The 22,774-nt window shown below is 38.9% G+C and overlaps 1 protein-coding gene across 5 annotated transcripts in view; it reads right to left on the bottom strand.

Annotated features, from left to right (window-relative positions):
• The window catches only part of LOC106884290 (doublecortin domain-containing protein 2), a 105,106-nt gene that overhangs the window by 22,373 nt on the left and 59,959 nt on the right, over nucleotides 1-22,774 (bottom strand). For 3 of the 5 annotated variants that reach the window (XM_014935592.2, XM_014935593.2, XM_052976198.1), the window contains 4 exons: nucleotides 13,124-13,200; nucleotides 12,150-12,284; nucleotides 10,736-10,870; nucleotides 4,267-4,377 (listed from right to left, as the gene is read on the bottom strand). In XM_014935592.2, coding sequence (XP_014791078.1) covers nucleotides 4,267-4,377; nucleotides 10,736-10,870; nucleotides 12,150-12,284; nucleotides 13,124-13,200 — 458 coding nt within the window. Of the gene's footprint in view, nucleotides 1-4,266; nucleotides 4,378-10,735; nucleotides 10,871-12,149; nucleotides 12,285-13,123; nucleotides 13,201-19,140; nucleotides 19,284-22,774 lie in introns of those variants that run through there. The other 2 variants (XM_052976197.1, XM_014935594.2) reach the window with 2 other exon arrangements.

Genomic DNA, 22,774 nt, shown 5'->3' with positions numbered 1-22,774 from the left:
GAGGAATGAACTTCCGGTGGAGGGGGTGGGATGACAGAGGGATGACAGACGAATGAACTTCCGGTGGAGGGGGTGGGGTGGTCATGCTGGGGCACTGCCTTGAAGAATTTTTCGTTGAATGAATCAATCCCAGTACTTTTTTTTTTAAAGCCTGCTACTTATTTTATCAGTCTTTTTTGCCAAACAGCTATGTTACGGGGTTAAACACATCAACATCAATATACACACATACCCAACATGCCAAGAGTGGGACTGAACCCAGAACCATGTAGTTTGGAAGTAAACTTCTTACTACACAACCACACCTGTACCTACACATATACACACATAGCCCAATTTATATTCCCAGACACACACGTGTGTGTGTGTGTGTGTGTGTGTGTGTGCATAAAGGTATTGAAAACAATTATGTTCAAGTTGAATCTTTTTTTTTATCAAAGTTTTTTTTTTTATATTTCCTTATTAGTTTTTTTATTTTTATGTTTGGTCTACAACAATAAGCTTTCTAAACATATTATTCTAACTTTTCTAGACCTTCCCAATAACATTTTCAAAATCAATTGTTGCAACATGGCATGTAGTCTGTGCATTCTACAATAAGTCATAAAGGGTTTGGGAACAATTTTATAACTGATAAAATCATCAATGCCAGAACTTAAATCTGACATTGCTTTTTTCCTCTTCTCATATATATATATATATATATTACACACACACACACACACACAAACATATACACACAATAGCATGACATAATGATATATTAGGGGTCTCCTTGTCTTGATGTCATATGATAATTGTGAAGACAAGTGTCAGTGATTCACAAGCAGTGTCATTCATTTATGATATCCAACAAGAAAATGTCTAGCCATGGGGCAATATTACTTTGCTTGGAAACGGGCGAGGGTTGATGACAGGAAGGGCATCAAGCTGTAGAAAATCTACCTCAATAAATTTCATCTGACCCATGAAAGTATGATAAATTGGACGTTAAAGTGATGATGATGACAATGACAGATTTACTACATATGAAACTATGGTTAAAATACCACGGGCCTCTTAAACCTCATCAGCCCTCTTGTATTTCTTGCTAACATATTTAGCAGTCAAGGATGCAATATTTATCAAAGGTGGTAACATATAGCTATCTGTCTATCATACTTAATGCAGATACATTATGAAAAGGCATTTTAATTATTAATTCAGAGATAATATCTCATATGGATGTGCTGTGCCTAAAAACACAAATACAAGGTTTAATCAAAAAGTACCAGGAATGGTGCTATAAAAAGTAAAACTACAACAGATACCAATTTGGCATTTAATCACCTTCGAAGTAGACCCCTTCTGAAGCCATACACCTTTTATCCAGCTTTGTTTTTTGCCATCGTTGGAAGCATTCCTTGAACTCCTTTTCTAGGACAGCAAGAAGTTGTCTCATTCCATTCTGTTGGATTTCTTCAATGTCTTGAAATCTTTTGGGGTATCTTCCATAGTGAAGACTGAGCTTTGGTTTCGGGGTCATAGCCATAAACCCATGATTCATCACTTGTTTTGACTGTCTTTAAATTTTTTTGTCTTCCTCAATGCAATCAAAGAGATCCTCCACAGCTGGAACCTGATATTCTTTTCGAGACGACCACACTCTACACACTTTACTTCCAAGCTCTGTTACAAACAACGGAATTGAGCACAAACATCATAACTTAGTGTGCATATGCAACAGAGTTCAAGGTCAATCTGTGCCAAGTGGCTTCACTGTGTATTTAACTCCGTTACCATAGTAACGGTCCCTATACTGTTTTTCATCAGACCTCACACATCAGGAGCAGATGACAATTGTTCAGCAGCTGTAGTGAAAACATTAGATGTGCATTTCTCTCTTTTTGAGCTTTATCAATAGTATTTACTCACTGTTGACTGAATGCTAAGACAAAATCCATCACTAGTGAAAGAGAAAAACAGTGACTGATAAAAAAAAAATCAATGGTATTGTGATGGATTTGAGGTAGCATATGGTTGGCAGCTGGTACATGCTACAGAGAAAATCCAACAAGGTGGAATTTGCCTTTTCACAATGTATTTGCATTAAGTATGATACACAGATGGCATTTTTAATCTAATACTGCTTCTGTTACATGCAACAGATTTTTTAGTAAATGTAAATGCTTACAAAAACCATAAGGGTGGAGTGGGGGGTCATTTATGGAAGTGGTAGGGGGAGGAGCTACTACTTATCTCATGTTTCAAGATGTTAGAAAAGATAAGAAATAATTCAATCACCCACCACCACCACCATCAACCTCACAGGATATGATGGTCATTTAGTGCAGATAATATTCCCAGAAGATCTGGAGTAGAACTCTGTCGTTTCAACTGAACTGGAGTGATTTAGCATTATTAGGTGGAGACTTGGCAGTGTGCATAAGAAGTTTGCTTCTCAATCATGTTTTGGCTTCAGTCCCACTGTGTGGCACCTTGACCAAGTGTCTTCCACTATAACCAAGAGGCAACCAAAGACTTGTGAATGGATTTGACAAATGGAAACTGAAAGAAGCCCACCGTATGTATGTGTGTATGTATGACCTGGATGACATATCAGTGCCACATCAAGGCTTTAGAACGATTCTATCAGACTTGCCTAAGGAGGATACTAGACATGGAATGGAAGTCTTTAACACCAGACACTGTTGTTCTTCAGCAAACTAACACATCCAGTATTGAAATGATCCTCATACGCAATCAGATGCGTTGGGTTGGGCACCTTGCTAGGATGACAGGTTGCCAAAGCAGTTGTTTTATGGGGAGTTGCAGCATGGCAAACGTCCGAGACATAAACCTAAGAAACGTTTTAGGGATGCTGTCAAAAGCAACCTTAAGGAAGTTGAAGACTGGAAGCAGATGACGCAAGATCAATTGGTTTGGAAACAAATGATCTACAATAGATGTAAAGCATTTGAAGCTCAAAGAATTGAACAATCTATCTTGAAACGAGCATTTCGTAGCCAAGACTTAACTACAATCTCAGACACTTTTCTGCTTAGAAATATTTCTAAGATCTGCAGTAGAGTTTGTTTGTCAAGAGCAAGACTTGCTAGTCATATAAGATCTCATGACGGTATTTATTAATTGAAGAGATGGCCTTCTTCTGTAAAGAAGTGGCAATCATCATGTACGTACATTTATACATATGTATGTGTGTGTGTGTGTGTGTGTGTGTGTGTGTGAGAGTGTGAGAGTGTGTGTGAGAGAGAGAGAGAGAGAGAGAGAGAGAGAGAGAGAGAGAGAGAGTCTGAATGAAATATTAGACTGGACTGATTTTCTTTCAAGACATGGAGGATAAGAGATGATCAGGCAGTGCTTCTAACGCCAACCACTCTGAGAGTGTAGTGGGTGCTTTTTACATGCCACCGGCACAGGGACCAGAGGGGGCTGGCATCAACCAGGTTTGGATGGTGCTTCTTATGTGCCACCAGCATGGGAGCCAGAGGGGGCTGGCATCGACCACGTTTGGATGGTGCTTCTTATGTGCCACCGGCATGGGAGCCAGTGAAGACTGATGTCATTTGTGGAAACGTACATACAGATGTATTAAATATTTATGAACTCCATCCTAGAATTATTGTTATTATTGTTATTGTTATACACATACATATATATATATATATATATATATATATATATATATATATATATATATATATGTACATATATATCACTGTATCAACCAAACTATCAGATGTTGTTATACGCTGCTGGTCACAATGCACTTCCTCATAGCTTACAAATGATGCCATCCCACTGGTCAGGTGGACAGGTCAACATTTTCCCCAATCGGAATGCTAGTTTGTTGTAGGGTCAACCATTTACAGCTGAGTGGACTGAAGCAAAGTGAAATGAAGTGTTTTGCTCAAGAACACAATGCATCGTCTGGTCCAGGAACTGAAACCCTGATCTCATGATCATGAGTGTCACACCCCAACCCTTAGGCCATGCACCTTCACATAAGCATATGTTATCTTTCATAAACACCCTGTGACCGAAGGTAAACACTGATCGTCGAAACAACCCCCAGGACCCTGGAGTGAATGTTATTTGTAATCAACCATCATCATATTTGAAATAGTAAGCACATCCCCCATCTGGTTTACCACTTACCACACCAGAGCTAATCTAGAAACTAACCCCTTCTTAAGGGCCCCTTAGGGACATTAGAGACATAAACATTTTAACAACCACTCCTACGAATTGCAGACACAATCCTACCTTTTCGAAGAACTGTAATCGGAAGATGTAGAATTTTCTTGAGATATTTCGCTGTCACTGCCTTTGGCTTCGTATTTCTTCCTGTTTAGTGGAGTCAAGCGTAATGGGAATCTACAAATGAAACCATTAAACCATTGTTCCTGGCCATTTTGTTTTATTTATTTAAATTTTGTTTTCTACTTTCTTCAGGACAGACATTAAACATGAAGTGTTGGATTTTGGCCTCACTAAAAGTAAGAAAAGCAGAGTCAAACCTTGACTGAACTTTCAATCCAAAAAACAACCATGTCGAGCACTGAGTGTGATGGTGACTAATCTTTTGGATTATGAAACATAAGCGCCAACCAATTTCCAGAGGAGTGTTTGAATCTAAACATGTAACATCAATTGTGATCATACGTGAAATTAAAACGTTTAAAACTACTTAAAATGTGTCTTGGGACAGTCATTACACCAATAATAATAATAACATACACACAGGTGTAATGACTCTTCCAAGACACAAGATTTGTTTCAACACGCAAATTCACATCAAGAATCTTGTAAACCAAATACAAAAACAAAACAACTTATGATTTAATTAATTATCAGGTAAAGATAAGGTGCTGAGACAACAGAATTGTTAGTGTGTCAGACAAAATGCTTAGAGGTGTTCCTTTTGGTTCTTTATGATCTGGGTTCAAATCCCACCAAGGTTGACTGTATCATTCATCCTTTCAAGGCCAATAAAGTAAAGTGCCACTCAAGTGCAGGGGTTGGGGGTTGATAAAAAAAAAGTACCACTCAAGTACAACTAAAGCCCTCTCCTTAAAATTGCTGGCCCTTTGCCAAAATTAAAAACAAATTATCATGTAAGGATGATATTGGTTTCAAATTTTGGCACAAGGCCAGTAATTTGAGATGGAGGGGGTAAGTGAATTACATCAACCCCAGTGCTTAACTGGTACTAATTTTATTGACCCAAAAGAATGGAAAACAAAGTCGACTTCAGCAGAATTTGAACTCAGGACATAAAGACAAATAAAATACCATTAAGCAATTTATGCAGTTTATTCAAATAAAAACTGTCTTTAGTGGTTGTTTCATACTGAGGATGGGTAACCAGCCAGAAACCTAGGTCTGTATCACGTAAGGGTAGAGATGGGAGCGAAGACCTCCCTTGCGATATACTATACAGACACAAACTGTGTGCCGGTAGCCAACTGGAAAAGATGTTTCCCTGGGGCTAGATAACAGTAACATCATCCTTGTGTAGGACTGCCACATTATGTTGGCAAATAAACTTTACTATTAAAAAAAGAATCTTTGCAGAATTTCAAAAACATAAAATAACCCAAAGACAGATCTAACTCGACAGTCTAAATGTAGGAGAACTGAAGAGAGTAAAAATGAACAGGGAGAGGTGGAGTGTTTTGATAACTAAAGCTCCTCAGGAAGCACTCTCTTCCTGATAACCCCCCCCCCACCTTCCATACAACCCCAAAACAACCAGACTAACATACCTCAGCAAAGACCTGGATGTGAATCACTCAGCGTGCTATGTTCTGTTTAATCTGATTACACCATTTCGAGTGTGGCCGTTGCCAGTACCTCCTGATTGGCCTTCATGCCGGGTGGCATGTAAAAGCACCCACTACACTCTCGGAGTGGTTGGCGTTAGGAAAGGCATCCAGCTGTAGAAATTCTGCCAAATCAGATTGGAGCCGGCGTAGCCATCTGGTTCACCAGTCCTCACTCAAATTGTCCAACCCATGCTAGCATGGAAAGCGGACGTTAAACGACGATGATGATCATGCATCTTATTCTTGTTTAAATGTCTGCTACAAATTGTTAAACAGATTACAGTTCTTCAAACAACAGACCTTGTTTTCTGCAGAGATGAAGGTTTTTCGCTTCTTTTTAAACAATATTTACATCTAAACTATCTTTTCATCAGTTTGATCAAGGTCGTACATCAATGCCGTATTCTTGCAAGTAGACATGGTACCTGACTGGATTTCTAACTTCAGTAGAACCTTTACTTTCGAAATGGCATCCAAAATTAAAGGCCTACATAGGATATTGTAGAATTTAAAGACAGATTTTAGTGAATGTTCCCAAACAGAAAGACAAGTTCTGTCTTGCTCCAAGACAGTTAGTTACCCTAAAGACTAACATTCGACAACTGATGCTGGTGTGTTTATGTCCCTGTAACTTAGCAGTTTGGTAAAAGAGACCAACAGAATAAGTACTAGGCTTACAAAGAATAAGTCCTGGAGTTGATTTCTTCAACTAAAACCCTTTAAGGTGGTGCTCCAGCATGAAACAAGTAAAAGAACAGAAGAACAAATCTGACCAGATAAACTTAGACATAAGAGAGCCATAGATTTAAATGTGGGGAGTATTTTAAAAAGTCACCCTTTAAGGGACCAGTTGTAATACTTCGAGGGAGTTACACTGTTTGATATAAATCAGCCCCTTTTTTTTTAAAAATAAAAGTCTAAGTTACATTTGCGAAAGAAGGTGGTAAATAGGTTTGACTAGTCTCAACATAGGGTAGCCATAGGGGGTGGTGGGAACTGAAAGAGGTGGAGTAATCTAATTAGTAATATTGAGAGACAAAGGTGTGACTGTGTGATTAAGAAGCTTGTTTCCCAACGATGTAGTCTTGGCACTAGCTTAGCTTGGGGGGTGGGGGGCAGTCCGCCCTGGGCAGCACTTTTAAAGGGACAGTGCTTTGGGATCTGCTGTAGGTAATATCTGTATTTTAGTGTGGTCCAGGGGTGGCAAAAGGGAGGGCCACCACGGGCAGCACACACTCTAGCTATGCTAGTGGGTCTTAGGTCCAGTCCCACTGTACAGTGTTTTGGGCAAATGTCTTCTCCTTTAGCTCTGGGCCTACCAAAGCCTTGTGAATAGATTTGGTAGACAGAAACTGAAAGAAGCCCTATGTGTATGTGTGTGTGTGTGTGTGCTTGTGTGTGTGTGTGCTTGTGTGTGTGGGTGCTTGTGTGTATGTGTACCCTTGTCTTGACATCATCAGGTGGTTGTAAATCATCTTCATGCAAAGGGAGGGGGAGTTGTTCATTTCCAGTCTTCCATGAAAACATGTCTAGCCATGGGGAAATAGGTGAGGGTTAGTGACAGTAAAGGCATCCAGTGCTTTTATCCAATGATTAAAAAAATCTGTCCCAAACAAATTCATCTGACCCATGCAAGCATGGAAACGTGGATGTTAAAGGACCTTGATGTAAATTTATAATATTTATATTTTTAATGAAGTAGAAAGTATATTTGTTTAAAGGTTGGAGTCTTTGTAAATATATTCAACCCTAACACATCAAATGTCAAAATATCTGAGATGAGTTGTTGCTAATAAGATTAAAATTTTCCAGATTATCAACCTCTTGATAAGAGATTAACCATTTAGCATTCAGATTACTCTGTCAAATATAATATTTATTAATTCACATGGTTTTGAATTAATCATACATTATCTCATAGCTTCAAGATTTTCATGATGTGACTGCTTATTTCTAGAACGGTATTGGGTAGGTGTGAGAGACCAGATCTGGCTGAATTGAACATAGAGCAAGAAGATTATTAGGCCAGATATGGCTGGCTTATATGCTAAAGGGTTAATTAAGGTGTTGAGTTCAAAATCATGAAGTTGTGGATTCAATTCTTGGACTGTGTAGTGTATTGAGACCTTGAGCAAGACACACGGTTTCGTGTTGTTCTAGTCTACTCAGCTAAAAGCAGTACCAGACCAACTAAATGGCTGGTGCCACCCTCTATTCCTCTCTCCCTCCAGCTGTTGAATCCTTGATGTTTTACTGGATTGAGGATGGGAGAGACAAGAGGGTGTCTAGGTCTACTCATCAATATATAGGTACCTAATACAATTAGAAAAAGCATGGTACAGGTGACTAAGTCACACTCCCTTGTGGGTGGTGACTAAGCTACATTGTGAAATGTGTGACCCTGACATGTAAACTGTGAAATGTAAGAACTTTCATCTGGGTACTGTGAAATGTAAGTAGATGACACTTTTATGGACATTATGAAATGTAAGGTGATCCTTCTATGGACATCATGAAATGTAAGCAGATGGCCCTAATACAGATATCGTGAAATGTAAGATGACCCTCATATGGATACTGTGAAATAAAAGATAACCTGTATATGGACACTGTGAAATGTAAGACAATTACTCTTATATGAACAACCTGAAATATAAACAGATGACTCTCATATGGACATCATGGAATGTAAGATGACCCTTCTATGGACATTGTGAAATGTAAGCAGATGACCTTGATAAAGATATTGTGAAATGCAAGAAAACAACCCTTATATGAACATTGTGAAATGTAAGATGGTCCTTATATCGACACAGGGAAATGTAAAAAGTGGACATTTAAATACAGAATATAAAGTGGAGGTGGGGGAGACCTTTATTTACGAAAGGATGGTGGAATGTAGGGAAATATATAAAAAAGGGCTCTTTAGTATTTTACAGGCATGGGTAACATCTATAGAGCAGCAGCCCTTACAAGATGTTGCTTATTATCAATCGGGCAATTTCAAATAAAGAATAATTTTTAAAACACCATATGTAGATCACAGTACATAATATATAACCCAAAGTCAGTATTTCACAGAAGGGCCTTAAGATTGGGTTACAAAATTTTAGTAAGAAGTAATAATGATTGTATTATCGTGACACTGTGTGTGTTTGCCAGAGGGTACCCATGCCTGGTTGTGTAGGTACCACGAGATGTAATTAGATGACCCTTATGTGAACACAGCAAAAAATAACAAGGGAGGGTTTTTTTTTTTAATAAATAGTGACTGGAGAATTTAGACAGTAAACATTTGAAGACTTGGAATATATAGAGACCATTCATACAGGTATGGAGATGGTGAAATGTTTGTAGAGAACCAGAGTCTTGTGGAACAACATGAAATGCAAATAAAGGAGACTAAATGGACATGAGAAGAAACAAATTAGATGAAGGTAATTTGAAATAGGAAGTAATTCAGTCGTTTTTGTTAGCAGATTTCTGCTGAAATACAATGCCTTTGTTCCAATTGATTTTGAAAATAATGAAGAATTCCATAAAGCAACTGTCATTATGAAGCTTGTGTTTGTAACAAGAATTAACATGAAATTTTAATGGAAGATTTTAATTTAGATCACTTTAACCCTTTTGTTACCATATATGTTTCAATTCATTTTTGAAGATAATGAAGAAATTAGTAAAGCAATGGTCATTATTAAAGCTGGTATTTGGAAAGTAAATTAACATGATATTCTAATGGAAAATTTTAATTTAGATAACTTTAACCCTTTTGTTACCATATTCCTACTGAAATAAACTGCCTTTGTTTCAATTTATCTTAAAAGTAATGAAGAATTTTGAAAAATAATTTCGTTATTAATTTGGTGTTTGGAACATAATTAACATGATATTTTGCAGGAAGGTTTTAATTAAGATAATTTTAATCTTTTGTTACCATATTTCTGTTATTTGTTTCAATTAATTTCGGAAAATAAGGGATTTAGTAAAATAACTTTGCCATCAAAATTTTATGTTAACTTACGTTCCAAACACCAGCTGGTGTTTGAAACAGAAATTAAAATGAAATTTTGATGGGAAAGTTTTTAATTAAAATCATTTTAACCCCTCACAGACAAATTTAGTACTGACAGTCCATGCTGTGTATCTGGTATTAGGCCGTTCAGTAACTACATAATTTTCCATATAAGGAATTTTGCAGTGTATTTACAAATTCTTTACAGTGTATTTACAAAGGAGTGGAGGCGCAATGGCCCAGTGGTTAGGGCAGCAGACTCGTGGTCATAGGATCGCGGTTTCGATTCCCAGACCGGGCGTTGTGAGTGTTTATTGAGCGAAAACACCTAAAAGCTCCACGAGGCTCCAGCAGGGGATGGTGGCGAACCCTGCTGTACTCTTTCACCACAACTTTCTCTCACTCTTACTTCCTGTTTCTGTTGTACCTGTATTTCAAAGGGCCAGCCTTGTCACACTCTGTGTCACACTGAATATCCCCGAGAACTACGTTAAGGGTACACGTGTCTGTGGAGTGCTCAGCCACTTGCACGTTAATTTCACGAGCAGGCTATTCCGTTGATCGGATCAACTGGAACCCTCGACGTCGTAAGCGACAGAGTGCCAACAATTTACAAATAGGGTGGTCTATTTGAAAACAACACGGCGCCACACAGAGCAAGACATCACACAGCTCACACACACAGTGTTTCGATGCAGTCAGTACCTCTTCTCACCTGCAAGGGGTTAAACAAGAAATTTTTGTCAGTCTTAGGTAGGTTGGTATGAAAAGGGTTAATTACTCAAGTAGATGCTTAGATATGCAAGAACCAAATATTTAAAGGGATACTGTAGCAATGTGAAGAGAAGACACTAAAAAAGGGCAGTAAGGAATTCAAAGAGAAGATACTTACCTAAGAGGCCCCATCCTCATGTAAGGGCCATAGGGACCAGGTTTGAACTTCTCTCGGTGTGAAGCAGCGACATACATGGTCCCGTTAGTGACTTTGTCTGTGTGGTCCACACGGTCACCATCCAAAGTGTACAACCTGGAATGGAGGAGAGAGGGGGGTGAATAACAAAAAGGGGACGGTCAATGTCACACGGAATCTCATCATTGCTCTCTCTCTCTCTCTCTCTCTCAAATCTTTTTACTTGTTTCAGTCATTAGACTGTGGCCATGCTGGGGCATCGCCTTGAAGAATTTTAGTCGAATGAATGGCACCCCAGTATTTTCTTTTTATTTTTGGTTTTTAGTTTGATGCTTATTTCTATGGGTCTCTTGTGCCGAGACGTAAACACACCAACACCGGTTGTCAAGCAGAAGTGGGGGACACAAAGATGCACCCCCCACACACACAAGTATGAGGCAATCTCTCAGTTTCAGTTTCAAAAAAAAATTGCATGTGTGTGTGTGTGTGTGTACGCTTAGCTGTGATAGGAAATTATAAACTGTAAACACATCCACTTCTATATTTTTGTTAAGCAGAAAGAAAAAAAAAAGAGGAGGGAAACATTTTCGAAGAACCTGTTTCATAATGTGTTGACCACTCCTCAGGTAAAACGTACCCAATCTACTTCTGCAATAAACAGCATAGAATATTCAACTGCTATGCAAAGCAGGGGGTAACCGAAATACAACCATGCTGGAGCTTAATTTATATGTGCTTTACTTTAGAAAGCTTGTTATTAATTAAACAACATGGTTTCTCACCCTTTGTAGCATTTCTTTGTCAATATCTTTGTGAGGACCAGCCTTCACCAGTTCTGTCTATGTCTATCTTGGTCTTCTTCTTCCACAGTTTCCGACCAACTTGGATCTCCTGGCACTTCTTTACCCATATCATCATCCATATGCAGTACATACCTGTACTGAAGCAATCATCTCTCTTGCACACTCCATCTGCTTCCTCTTAAACCAAGTTTATTTTTCAAATAGAAACTGAAAAAAGGCCTTGTGTGTGTGTGTGTGTGTGTGTGTGTGTGTGTGTGTGTGTGTGTGTGTGTGAGCCTTTGTCTTGACATCACATGATGATTGCAAGTGAGCATCCCCATCATACAACTGATGCTGTTCATTTCCAGTCTTGTCCGAAAAACATGTCTGGACATGAGGGAAACTGGAGAGGATTGATGATAGGAAGGGCATTCAGCCACAGAAAATCTGTCTCAATAAATTTTTGTCTGACCCATGTAAGCATAGAAAAGTGAACATTAAATGATGGCGGTGATGATGATGATGATGATAATCATATATACACATTTGTATGTATGTATGTATGTATGCATATATTTGGAGATTGCAGGTTCAAATGAGAGTGGGGAACTTACCGTTCTGGAAAGCCACCCTGGGGTAAATCAACTTTGATGCCAACTGAATGCATGACTGTATCCATGGACGTCTGTTCTGTTTGGTTTAGAACAATAATGGATGGTGGTAGAAAGAACTGGCCATTGGGAAACACTCTGGTAACAAGAAACAAGAAATGAAGAATTAACATTTTGGGAGACAGAACACTACAAATGTTGAAGAATCACATTGAAGAATCTAGGTTGAAGAATCTAGCTTGAAGAATCACATTGAAGAATCTAGGTTGAAGAATCTAGCTTGAACCTGGAACCATGTGGTTCGGAAGCAAGCTACTTACCACACAGCCACTCCTACGCCTGTTGCTAACCCTTATCAGTTTTTCAAGTAAAGGATCTCTTTTTTCACATATCTTCCAAGACAGTTGTGCATTTTTTCCAACTCTCCAACCATTCTATTAATCCCTTGTCTTAACAACAACAACAACAGTCCTTTCTACTATAGGCACAAGACCTGGAATTTGTGGGGAAGAGGACAGTCGATCACTTGACTTGTACTTAATTTATTGACCCCAAAAGGATGAAAGACAAAGTCAACCTTGGCAGAATTTGAACAGAGAACATGAAGACAGACAAAATACTGCTAAGCATTTTGCCCGGCGTGCTAACGATTCTGCCAGCTCATTACCCTAATAATACTAATAAAAATAATAATCCTTTCTCCTATAGGCACAAGGCCTGAAATTTTGGGGGAAGAGACTAATCGATTACATCGACCCCAGTATTTCACTGGTACTTGATTTATCAACCCCAAAAAGATGAAAGGCAAAGTTGACCTCAGCAGAATTTGAACTCAGAACGTAGAGATGGATGAAATGCTGCTAAGCATTTGGCCTGACATGCTAATGATTCTGCCAGCTTGTCACCTTAGTAATAATAATAATAATAATAATAATAATGACAAAAGACAACAGTTGTATATTTCCAGAGTTACTTACACAATTTTCTTGCTTTGGATATTAATTTTTTTCACTTTTCCTGAAACACGAAACTGACTGTGGGTCACTGGTTTTATCTATTTGGAGTGAGAAAAGAAAATATATATACAAACACATGTAACAGACATACAAATACAGGCACCTTGTCATATGTATGTGCGTGTGTGTGTGTGTGTATTGTACAGAAAAGCTGTGTCCTTGTGAAGCACAGCTTCATGTTTCTTTTAGTGTTGTTGACACTGCCGGATTGAATGGTTACTGCCCAGGTGTCGAAACCATAATGATATCTGTGGGGCAGCTGATGATGGAGATATGTTGGATTGTTGGTATGGCTGTTTTTGTATATGTGGAATAGTGTTATAACACATCCTTTCGATATATATATACATGTGTGTGTGTGTGTGTGTGTGTGTGTGTGTGTGTGTGTGTGTGTGTGTGCGCCTTACCAGCACTTGACAACCAGTGTTGGTATGTTTATGTCCCCTGGAAGTTAGCAGTTCAGCAAAAACAATCAACAGAATAAGTACCTGGCTTAAAAAAACAAAAGGGAATAAAGTACTGGGGTCAGTTCATTCGACTAAGAATTCAAGGTGGTGCCCCAACATGGCCACAGTCTAATGACTAACACTAGTAAGTGATAAAGAGTAACAGATGTGTACAATGACAAGTGCATGTTGGTGTGTGCATGTGTGCATATGCAAGTGCATGTTGGTGTGTGCATGTGTGCATATGCATGTGTATGAGTGTACATATGTAGACGTGTGTGTGAGCAGGCATGTATGACTGTCTGTATGCGAGTGTGGGGATGGGGTGAATAGCTATGTGTGAAAACATGTGTATGAGCATACATGCATTACTGTGTGTGTGTGTGTGTGTGTCCCAGTTGTGATGTCATCTTCACAGGAAGTCAGTCTTCCCAGACAGCCTGGCCTCGGCCATAGAGGTCAAACTTTGGACACAACCTAATTACAGGTAATTTTACAGGTGAGTCAACATTTGTGTGTGTGTGTGAAGGGATGGTTTTAAGTAGGTAGGTGTTGGGACTACACTATATATGTGTCTATGATGGTGGTGGTGGTGGCAGTGGTCATCATGACTTTTAGCCCTAGGCTCCCTGTGGTCAAAGGTGTATTCAAACTGTGATCGGCCTGTCTTATTTTTGTCAACCATAGTGTATCTAGGACTGTATTATCCAAAGTGTCCTTCCTTTAACGTGATGATAAAGTAAATTTTGAGGCAGATTTGGGTTTTATTTCTAGCAGATTGAGTGACCACATAGAAGCTTCTTTTTGGTTTTTCTCTGGAGGTGGGCAGGGTGGATTGTAATGGTGATGGAGGGGCAAGAATTGGTGGTGTTAATGGTAGATGAAAGTTAAGATGGTATAGGCAGTGGTATGGGTTCTGTAGATGTTGTCAATGGTGGTGGTAGTGGTGGTGATAGTGGTGTTGGTGGTGGTGGTTATGGTGGTAGTGGTGATAGTGGTGGTGGTGATGGTGGTAGTAGTGGTGATAGTAGTTGTGGTGATAGTTGCCGTTGGTGGTGGATAAATGTTGGAGTGGTACAGATAGTAGTGTTGGTGGTGGAGGTGGTTGCTAGTAGTGGTAAACGAGCATTGGGAAGGTATAGGTGATAGTGGAACTAGTTACTGATGTTGCTAGTGCTGGTGAATGGTAGAGGTTGTTGTGATTGTTACTGTCAGTGGTGGTAGTGGTGGTGGCGACTGAGGTAGTAGTTGATAGTAGTATAGGTAGTGGTGGTCGGGTGGGATTAATGATGTAAGTTATTTACAGAGTTACATAATTAAAAGACAGACATAATTAACAACCAACCAATTTCATTCTATTTGTGTCTGTAGGTGTTGTTGCTCTCATATGACTATTGTTGTGGTGGTTGTTGTTGTGTATCTCGGCTTTAAAATTGGCACACTGCGACCCTGTGCATTGTAAGAGGCTACTAAAAGGAGGTGGCCAAAGGAAAGGCATCCGGTCGTAAATCACTGACCAAAGAAACCTGCCAACTTTTGTCAGTATGGGGTGGGGGAGGGGGCAGACGTTAAAACGATGATGGTGGTAGTGGTGATGATGATGAAGATAATGATGTTGTGTTGTTGACGATGATGATGATGTTGATGTTGGTTATATTGCTATTGTTGGTGATGATAATGTTGATGATAATAATAATGTGGTTGTTGTTGCTATTGTTGTTGTTGCTTGTAATGGTGTCATTTTTGTTGTTGTCGCTGCTGCTCTTGTAACTCTCATTGTTAGTTGTCACTAGTGGTTTGTACCCCCTCCCCCCCACAAACTCACACCCTCTCCAAATCAGACCACCCCCACCCCCACAACTACCCCTTGAGCAAACCTCTAATCGAAGAGGTTCCACCTATGACCATCTTGTCTCTTTGACTTCAGCCATTTTGTATCTGAAATTGCATTATTTACTGGGTCCTTCCTATGATTCTAACTTAAGTTAGCTGTTATTTCTAGCAGGTTGAGTGATCCCATAGATAGTTCCTTGCTCGCTCATTTCAGCTGTTATTGATATTGTTGTTGTTACTGCTGTTAACATGATTGTTGATATCATTATTATTATTATTATTATTATTGTGCCACACCCTAACAGTTGAGGGAACCCGTGGAAGAGGTAGGCCCAGGAAGACCTGGGCTGAGGTGGTGAGGCAAGACCTTCGTACATTGGGCCTCACCGAGGCGATGACTACGGACCGAGACCTTTGGAAATGGGCTGTGCGTGAGAAGACCCGGCAAGCCAAGTAAGATCGTTGCCAGTGCCCCTGGACTGGTTCTTGTGCGGTTGGCACATGAGATGCACCATTTTGAGCGTGGCCGTTGCCAGTACCGCCTGACTGGCTCCTGTAGGATTTTCGAGCGAGATCGTTGCCAGTGCCCCTGGACTGGCTTGTGCGGGTGGCACATAAAAGACACCATTTCGAGCGTGGCCGTTTTCGTGCGGGTGACACGTAAAAGCACCCACTACACTCTCTGAGTGGTTGGCGTTAGGAAGGGCATCCAGCTGTAGAAACTCTGCCAAATCAGACTGGAGCCTGGTGTTGCCATCCGGTTTCACCAGTCCTCAGTCAAATCGTCCAACCCATGCTAGCATGGAAAGCGGACGTTAAACGATGATGATGATATAAGGCTGTGAGCTGGCAGAATCATTAGCATGCTGGATGAAATGCTCAGCGGAATTCTGCCTATCACTATGTTGTGAGTTCAAATTCTGCCAAGGTTGACTTTACCTTTCATCCTTTCGGGGTCGATGAAATAAGTATCAGTGAAATACTGGGGTCAATGAAACCGACTAGTCCCCTCCCCACAAATTTCAGACCTTGTGCCTTTAGTAGAAAGGATTATTATTATTATTATTATTATTATTATTATTATTGTTGTTGTTGTTGTTGTTAGCATGCTGGACAAAATACTTAGCAGTATTTTATCTGTCACTATGTTCTGAGTTCAAATTCCACCAAGGTTGATTTTGCCTTTCATCCTTTCAGAGTCAATAAATTGAGTACCAGTGAAACGCTGGGGTTGATATAATCGACTAACCTCCTCCCACCAAATTTCAGGCCTTGTGCCTATAACAGAAATTATTATCATTATTAAGGTAACAAGCTGGCAGAATCGTTAGCACGCCAGGTGAAATGCTTAGCAGCATTTCGTCTGTCTTCATGTTCTGAGCTCAAATTCCGCTGGGGTCGATTTTGTCTTTCATCCTTTCGGGATTGATAAAATAAGTACCAAGTTGTAATTACTGCCAAAGGTGGTCCTACCCCATATTAAAATAAATTTGTTTAAAATTTTAAGGTGTTTCCATTAATTTGTCCAACCCCTATATATATATATATATATATATATATATTAGTTGAAATTTACAGAAAAACAAAAGACAAAGACAGGTGTATAAACAACAAGCAGGTGCATTAGTTTGACACTTGGGAAGGTGAGAAAGGCTTTTATGTTTCGAGCCTATGCTCTTCAACAGAAAGAAATTCTTTTACTTGCTTCATTCATTCGACTGCAGCCATGCTGGAGCACTGCCTCGAAGTGTTTTTGTCAAACAATTTGACCCCAGGACTAATTTTTAAGCCTAGTACTTACTCTATTGGTCTCTTGGCTGAACTGCTAAGTTACAGGGACATAAACACACCAGCACCGGTTGTCAAGCAATGATTGGGGGGGGGCACAGACACAAGGACACACACACTCAGACATACACACACATACACATAAATATATATGATTGGCTTCTTTCAGTTTCTGTCTACCAAATCCACTCACAAGGTTTTTGTCAACCCAAGGCTGCAGGAAAAAAAAAATGCCTAAAGTTCCACACAGTGTGACTGAACCTGGAACCATGTGGTTGGGAAGCAAGCTTCTTACCACAAAGCCATGCCACCTGTGTCTATATACACACACACACACACACACACATTATATGTTATATATGTGTATATGAAACTCCTAGAAATACGGGGCTTCTCCAAGAAATAACAAACCAAAGTAATTCGCATCCTCCAAATCCAATCAACTGGTGGAACAGTGGGAAATTGTAAAACATTCCAGGAATTCTCTATTCCAGCTTCCTAGATTCACTATATGCACACAAGCAGTAATGAAGCACACACTTTTATATATTAAAGTGACAAACATGATTACATGTTAAACCACATGCACACACCTACAAATATACAAATATATACACACTCATTTACATTATTTACATTTGACAGATATTTGTCCTCATCTTGTTTGTTGTTAACACAACATTTTGGCTGATATACCCTCCAGCCTTCATCAGGTATCTTGGGGAAATTTCAAACCTGGGTTCTCATTCCTAAGATATTTTTCAATGTTGTTGTTATTATTATTATTATTATTATTATTATTATTCAGGTCACTGCCTGGAATCGAACTCGGAATCTTGGGGTTAGGAGCCAGACAGTGACCTGAATAATAATAACATCGAAAAATACCTTGGGAATGAGAACCCAGATTTGAAATTTCCCCAAGACACCTGATGAATACATATATATATATATATATATATATATATATATATATATATATATATATATATATATATATATATATATATATATATATATATATATATATATATACATGTATATATTTATAATTACATACATAATTATAACAAGGGATTGGCTATAAACCTCTCCACGCGTTAGAAAAATAGATGCCAAAAGACGCTATTACCACCTTAAAAACTCCAAAAAATAAAACACGTGCTGTAGTTAGGCAAAAGAAAGATAATGGATTAAACTTCATGCTTAAGGTAAAAAAATTATACCTACAGCTCTCTTCAGCAACAATATTCCATAGTATATATTTACAAGTATCTACACATAATAATTTATATATATATACGCATACATACATATATACATATGTACATACATACATACATACATACATATACAAATGCACACAAATGCATACATAAGGCAGCTTTTGGTGTTGATTTCTCATTTAAATCATGCCATGCTTACAGAACATCAGAATGTTTCAAACGAAATGTAAAATTAAAATAAACCTCAAAAACAAAATTAAATTAAAAAAACAAAACAAAAAAAGCACTAAATTCTCACTCTCACACCGTCCCCACCTCCTTATGTCAGAAACAAAACAGAAGGGCAGAGCTTTAACAGGTTGTTAAACCTGCTAGAAATAGCAACCAAATCTCCCTCAAATCACACATCCTATTGTCTGCATGAAGGACAAACATATTGAATGATATTCTTATTGATACACTATGTCTGCAAAAAAAATTTTAAAAACATAAAACAGTTGGAATGGTCATGGAAGGACTTTCTTTGATCATAGGTCTGTTCATTTTGTATGCTGGTTTGGATATAAACCAATACCAATACAATGAATTTGATCCCTGGTGACCATCCCTTCTGAAATATTGGTAGACTTTTGATATTGACTTTGGGAGCCCTAATTTCACCTATATTCTAACCCTTAATTCTTACCTTTTTCAGCCCCATTCTGTAGAATATGCGTACAGTTGCAACAAAGTCTTCCAGCTGATGGGGAAAAGCTTTCAGTGGTAGAGTCCTGGTTTGGCTTTCTGCTACAGTTTAAAGAGGGAGGGGGGATAAGGGCAGAGAGAGGGGGTGAGGGAGAGACAAGGGAAGAAGAGGTAGATAGGTAGAGAGGAGGTGGAAGATAGAAAGGCGACGGAGGGAAAGAGAGAGGGAGAGATGGGGAAAGGAAAGGGAGAAAGGGAGAGAGAGAGAGATAAAAGACAGAGAGGGAAAGAGGGGAGATACTAGAAACACGGTGGGGGGAATAAAGAGGGAGAGTAGACAAACAGTAAAAGACAGAGAGAGAGGGGGGGAAGAGACAGAGAGAAAGACAGACAGACGGGTAGGGAAAGAGAGAAACAGACAGAGAGAGAGGTAGAGAGAGAGAGGGAAAGAGAGAGGGAGGGAGGAAGAGCTAAAGAGAGAGACAGACAGACAGATAGAGAGAGAGAGGAGCACACAACTACTATAACACTACAAGAATAACAGTAACATTAACAAGAAGATGACCAATGTCCAGAACACACTTTGGTCATAGGTCAGACAGGAGGGCTAAAATTATATCCAGTTGCAAAAACAACAGCAACACCAACAACAGCCAGAAGAGTTTTTAGATCATTGGCTGTTTGTAGGTTGGGGGGGGGGGATGTTTGGGTGGTGGTGGTGGTGGGAGGAGAATGCCATAGTGTGTGTGTGTGTGTGTGTTCGTGTGTGTGTGTGTGTATGCATATGTGCTATTGGACAAGGACCAACACAATGTGTAAGAAACTATAAGCTGAAGGTAGGGAGCTGGTCGTGGGTGGAGTGGAGTGGATAACACTGAGAATAATGTAATGTGTGTGTGTGTGTGTGTAATTGGACAATGACCAGTGGGGTGGTGCTTAAGTAATTATACAGTATGTGTACACACACACACACACATATATAATGAGAGAGAGAAGTTTGTTAGAATAAACAGCAGAAAGAGGGGGGGGGCAGTCGATTAGATCGACACCAGTACGCAACTGGTACTTAATTTAGCAACCCCTGAAAGGATGAAAGGCAAAGTCGACCTCGGCAGAATGTAAAGACAGACGAAATACCTATTTCGTTATTGCCCACAAGGGGCTAAACATAGAGGGAACAAACAAGAACAGACGAACGGATTAAGTCGATTACATCGACCCCAGTGCGTAACTGGTACTTAATTTATCGACCCCGAAAGGATGACAGGCAAAGTCGACCTCGGCGGAATTTGAACTCAGAACGTAACGGCAGACGAAATACCGCTAAGCATTTCGCCCGGCGTGCTAACGTTTCTGCCAGCTCACCGCTTTATCCCTATCATTTAATACCAAAGTCATTGGTATGTGTTAGAGATTAGTGAAATTATCAATTTGGGAGGAAAAAACAAGAAGAAAATGGAGAAATGAATGTTTGAGTAATTTGTTTGTATATTAAAAAAAAATGAAAGATTCTTTTAAAAAACATAACAGTACATATACATTGATTACAGGTTGAAAAGCACAAAAAGTATTTTATTTTATTTTATTTCTTGAGCTTCTCAACCTGTAATCAACTTATTTGTACTGCTATGTTTTTTAAAAGAATCTCTCATCTTTTCGTAACATACAAATAAATTATTCATGCATCTATTTCTTCGCCATTTTCTTCTTGTTTTCCCCCCAATATATGTGTGTGTGTATGTATATACATACACATATAGATACATATAACTACATAGATTCATAAACATATATATAAACACATACACAAAAATATATTTACATAGAGTGTACCAAGTACAGAATAATAGGAAGCGAATACATAGTTTCTAAACAGCTGTTTCAGAAATCATAAGGTTTACAATTGACTATTTCCTGGTTGCATACCCAAGATTTTTTGCACATTCCATCCACTAATTATGAACATTATGATTATTATCCAATTCTGATTCTCCTGAAACAGCTGTTAAGAAACTACAAATTCTCTTCTCAGAATTCTGTATTTTGTATGCTCTATGTGAATGTGTGTGTGTATGCATATACTCTTTTACTCTCTTTTATTCTTTTACTTGTTTCAGTCATTTGACTGTGGCCATGCTGGAGCACTGCCTTTAGTCGAGCAAATCGACCCCAGGACTTATTCTTTGTAAGTCTAGTATTTATTCTATTGGTCTCTTTTGCCGAACCACTAAGTTACGGGGACGTAAACACACCAGCATCGGTTGTCCAGCGATGTTGGGGGGGACAACACAGACACACAAACATATACACACACATACATACATATATATATATATATATATATATATAGATATATATATATATATATATATACATACACATATATACAACGGGCTTCTTTCAGTTTCCGTCTACCAAATCCACTCAGAAGGCTTTGGTCGGCCTGAGGCTATAGTAGAAGACACTTGCCCAAGATGCCATGCAGTGGGACTGAACCTGGAACCATGTGGTTGGTAAGCAAGCTACGTACCACACAGCCACTCCTACGTAGTTATATGTATCTCTATAAATCTGTGTATTGATATGCGTATATGCACTTATGTAAATATATGTCAAGCTCGAGTGTATTTATCTGTCTCACTATCTCCGTTTATATGTATGTATATATATATCTATATATACATTTATTTATACACACACACGCATATATGTCATGCGTTGTTGGAGCATGTTCTGACAGCATGCAAATCATCCGTCATGGTTGGTGGCCGAACAAAGGGTTGAGTAACCCCGATAATATATTGTACATTTTGCTTCCATATTCTTCCTTTCATTTTGCTTTATATCGTTACCTTATCTCTCACTCTCGTTAATATTTTACAGCTTACTAATTAATATCCCCACATTTATGATTTATTTCCATAAGCACAGTTCATTGCATGGTGTATTTATATTACGTACGGTAAGATAGGTGTACTTTTCTGTGTGTCCATGTCTATATGCACACTTAAATGTCTGTGTACAAATTTTGTTATACATACATGCACACACATACACACACACACGTGTGTATATTTTCTTGTTTTTTCATCACATGATGTTTATAAATGAGTATTTATCATCAAACAAGTGGTATCGTTCGTTTCCGATTTTTGTTGGAAACATTTCTGGTCGAGAGAAAGTGTAACCTCTGCTTGTGACTTGGGAAACGGGTAAAGGTTGGTTGGCAACAGGAAAGGCATCCAGCTGCAGAAATTCTGCCTCGGGGAATTCCGTCTGACCCATGCGAGCAGGGAAAAGTGAATGGACATTAATAGCGACAACAGTGATGATGATGATGATGATGATGATGATAGTGGTAAGGAAGTTAGTACTGATGATGATGATGATGATGACAAGGAAGATGATGATGATGATGACAATGAAGATGATGATGATGATGATAATGACACTGATGATAGTGATGATGATGATGATGATGATGATGATGATGATGATGATGATGATGATGATGATATGTTCTGCCTATTTCTCTCTCTTTCTCACTTTAACCTTTTACATTTTCTTTCTCCCTTCTTTACACCCAAACTGTCTGTCTGTCTGTCTGTCATCTAATTCTCTTCCTCCTCTCCTTT

The sequence above is a fragment of the Octopus bimaculoides genome, chromosome 24, assembly GCF_001194135.2.
Source record: "Octopus bimaculoides isolate UCB-OBI-ISO-001 chromosome 24, ASM119413v2, whole genome shotgun sequence".
NCBI classification, from domain to species: Eukaryota; Metazoa; Mollusca; class Cephalopoda; order Octopoda; family Octopodidae; genus Octopus; species Octopus bimaculoides.
The sequence above is the reverse complement of the archived record's forward strand: the minus strand, read 5'-3'. Positions and strand labels throughout refer to the sequence as shown.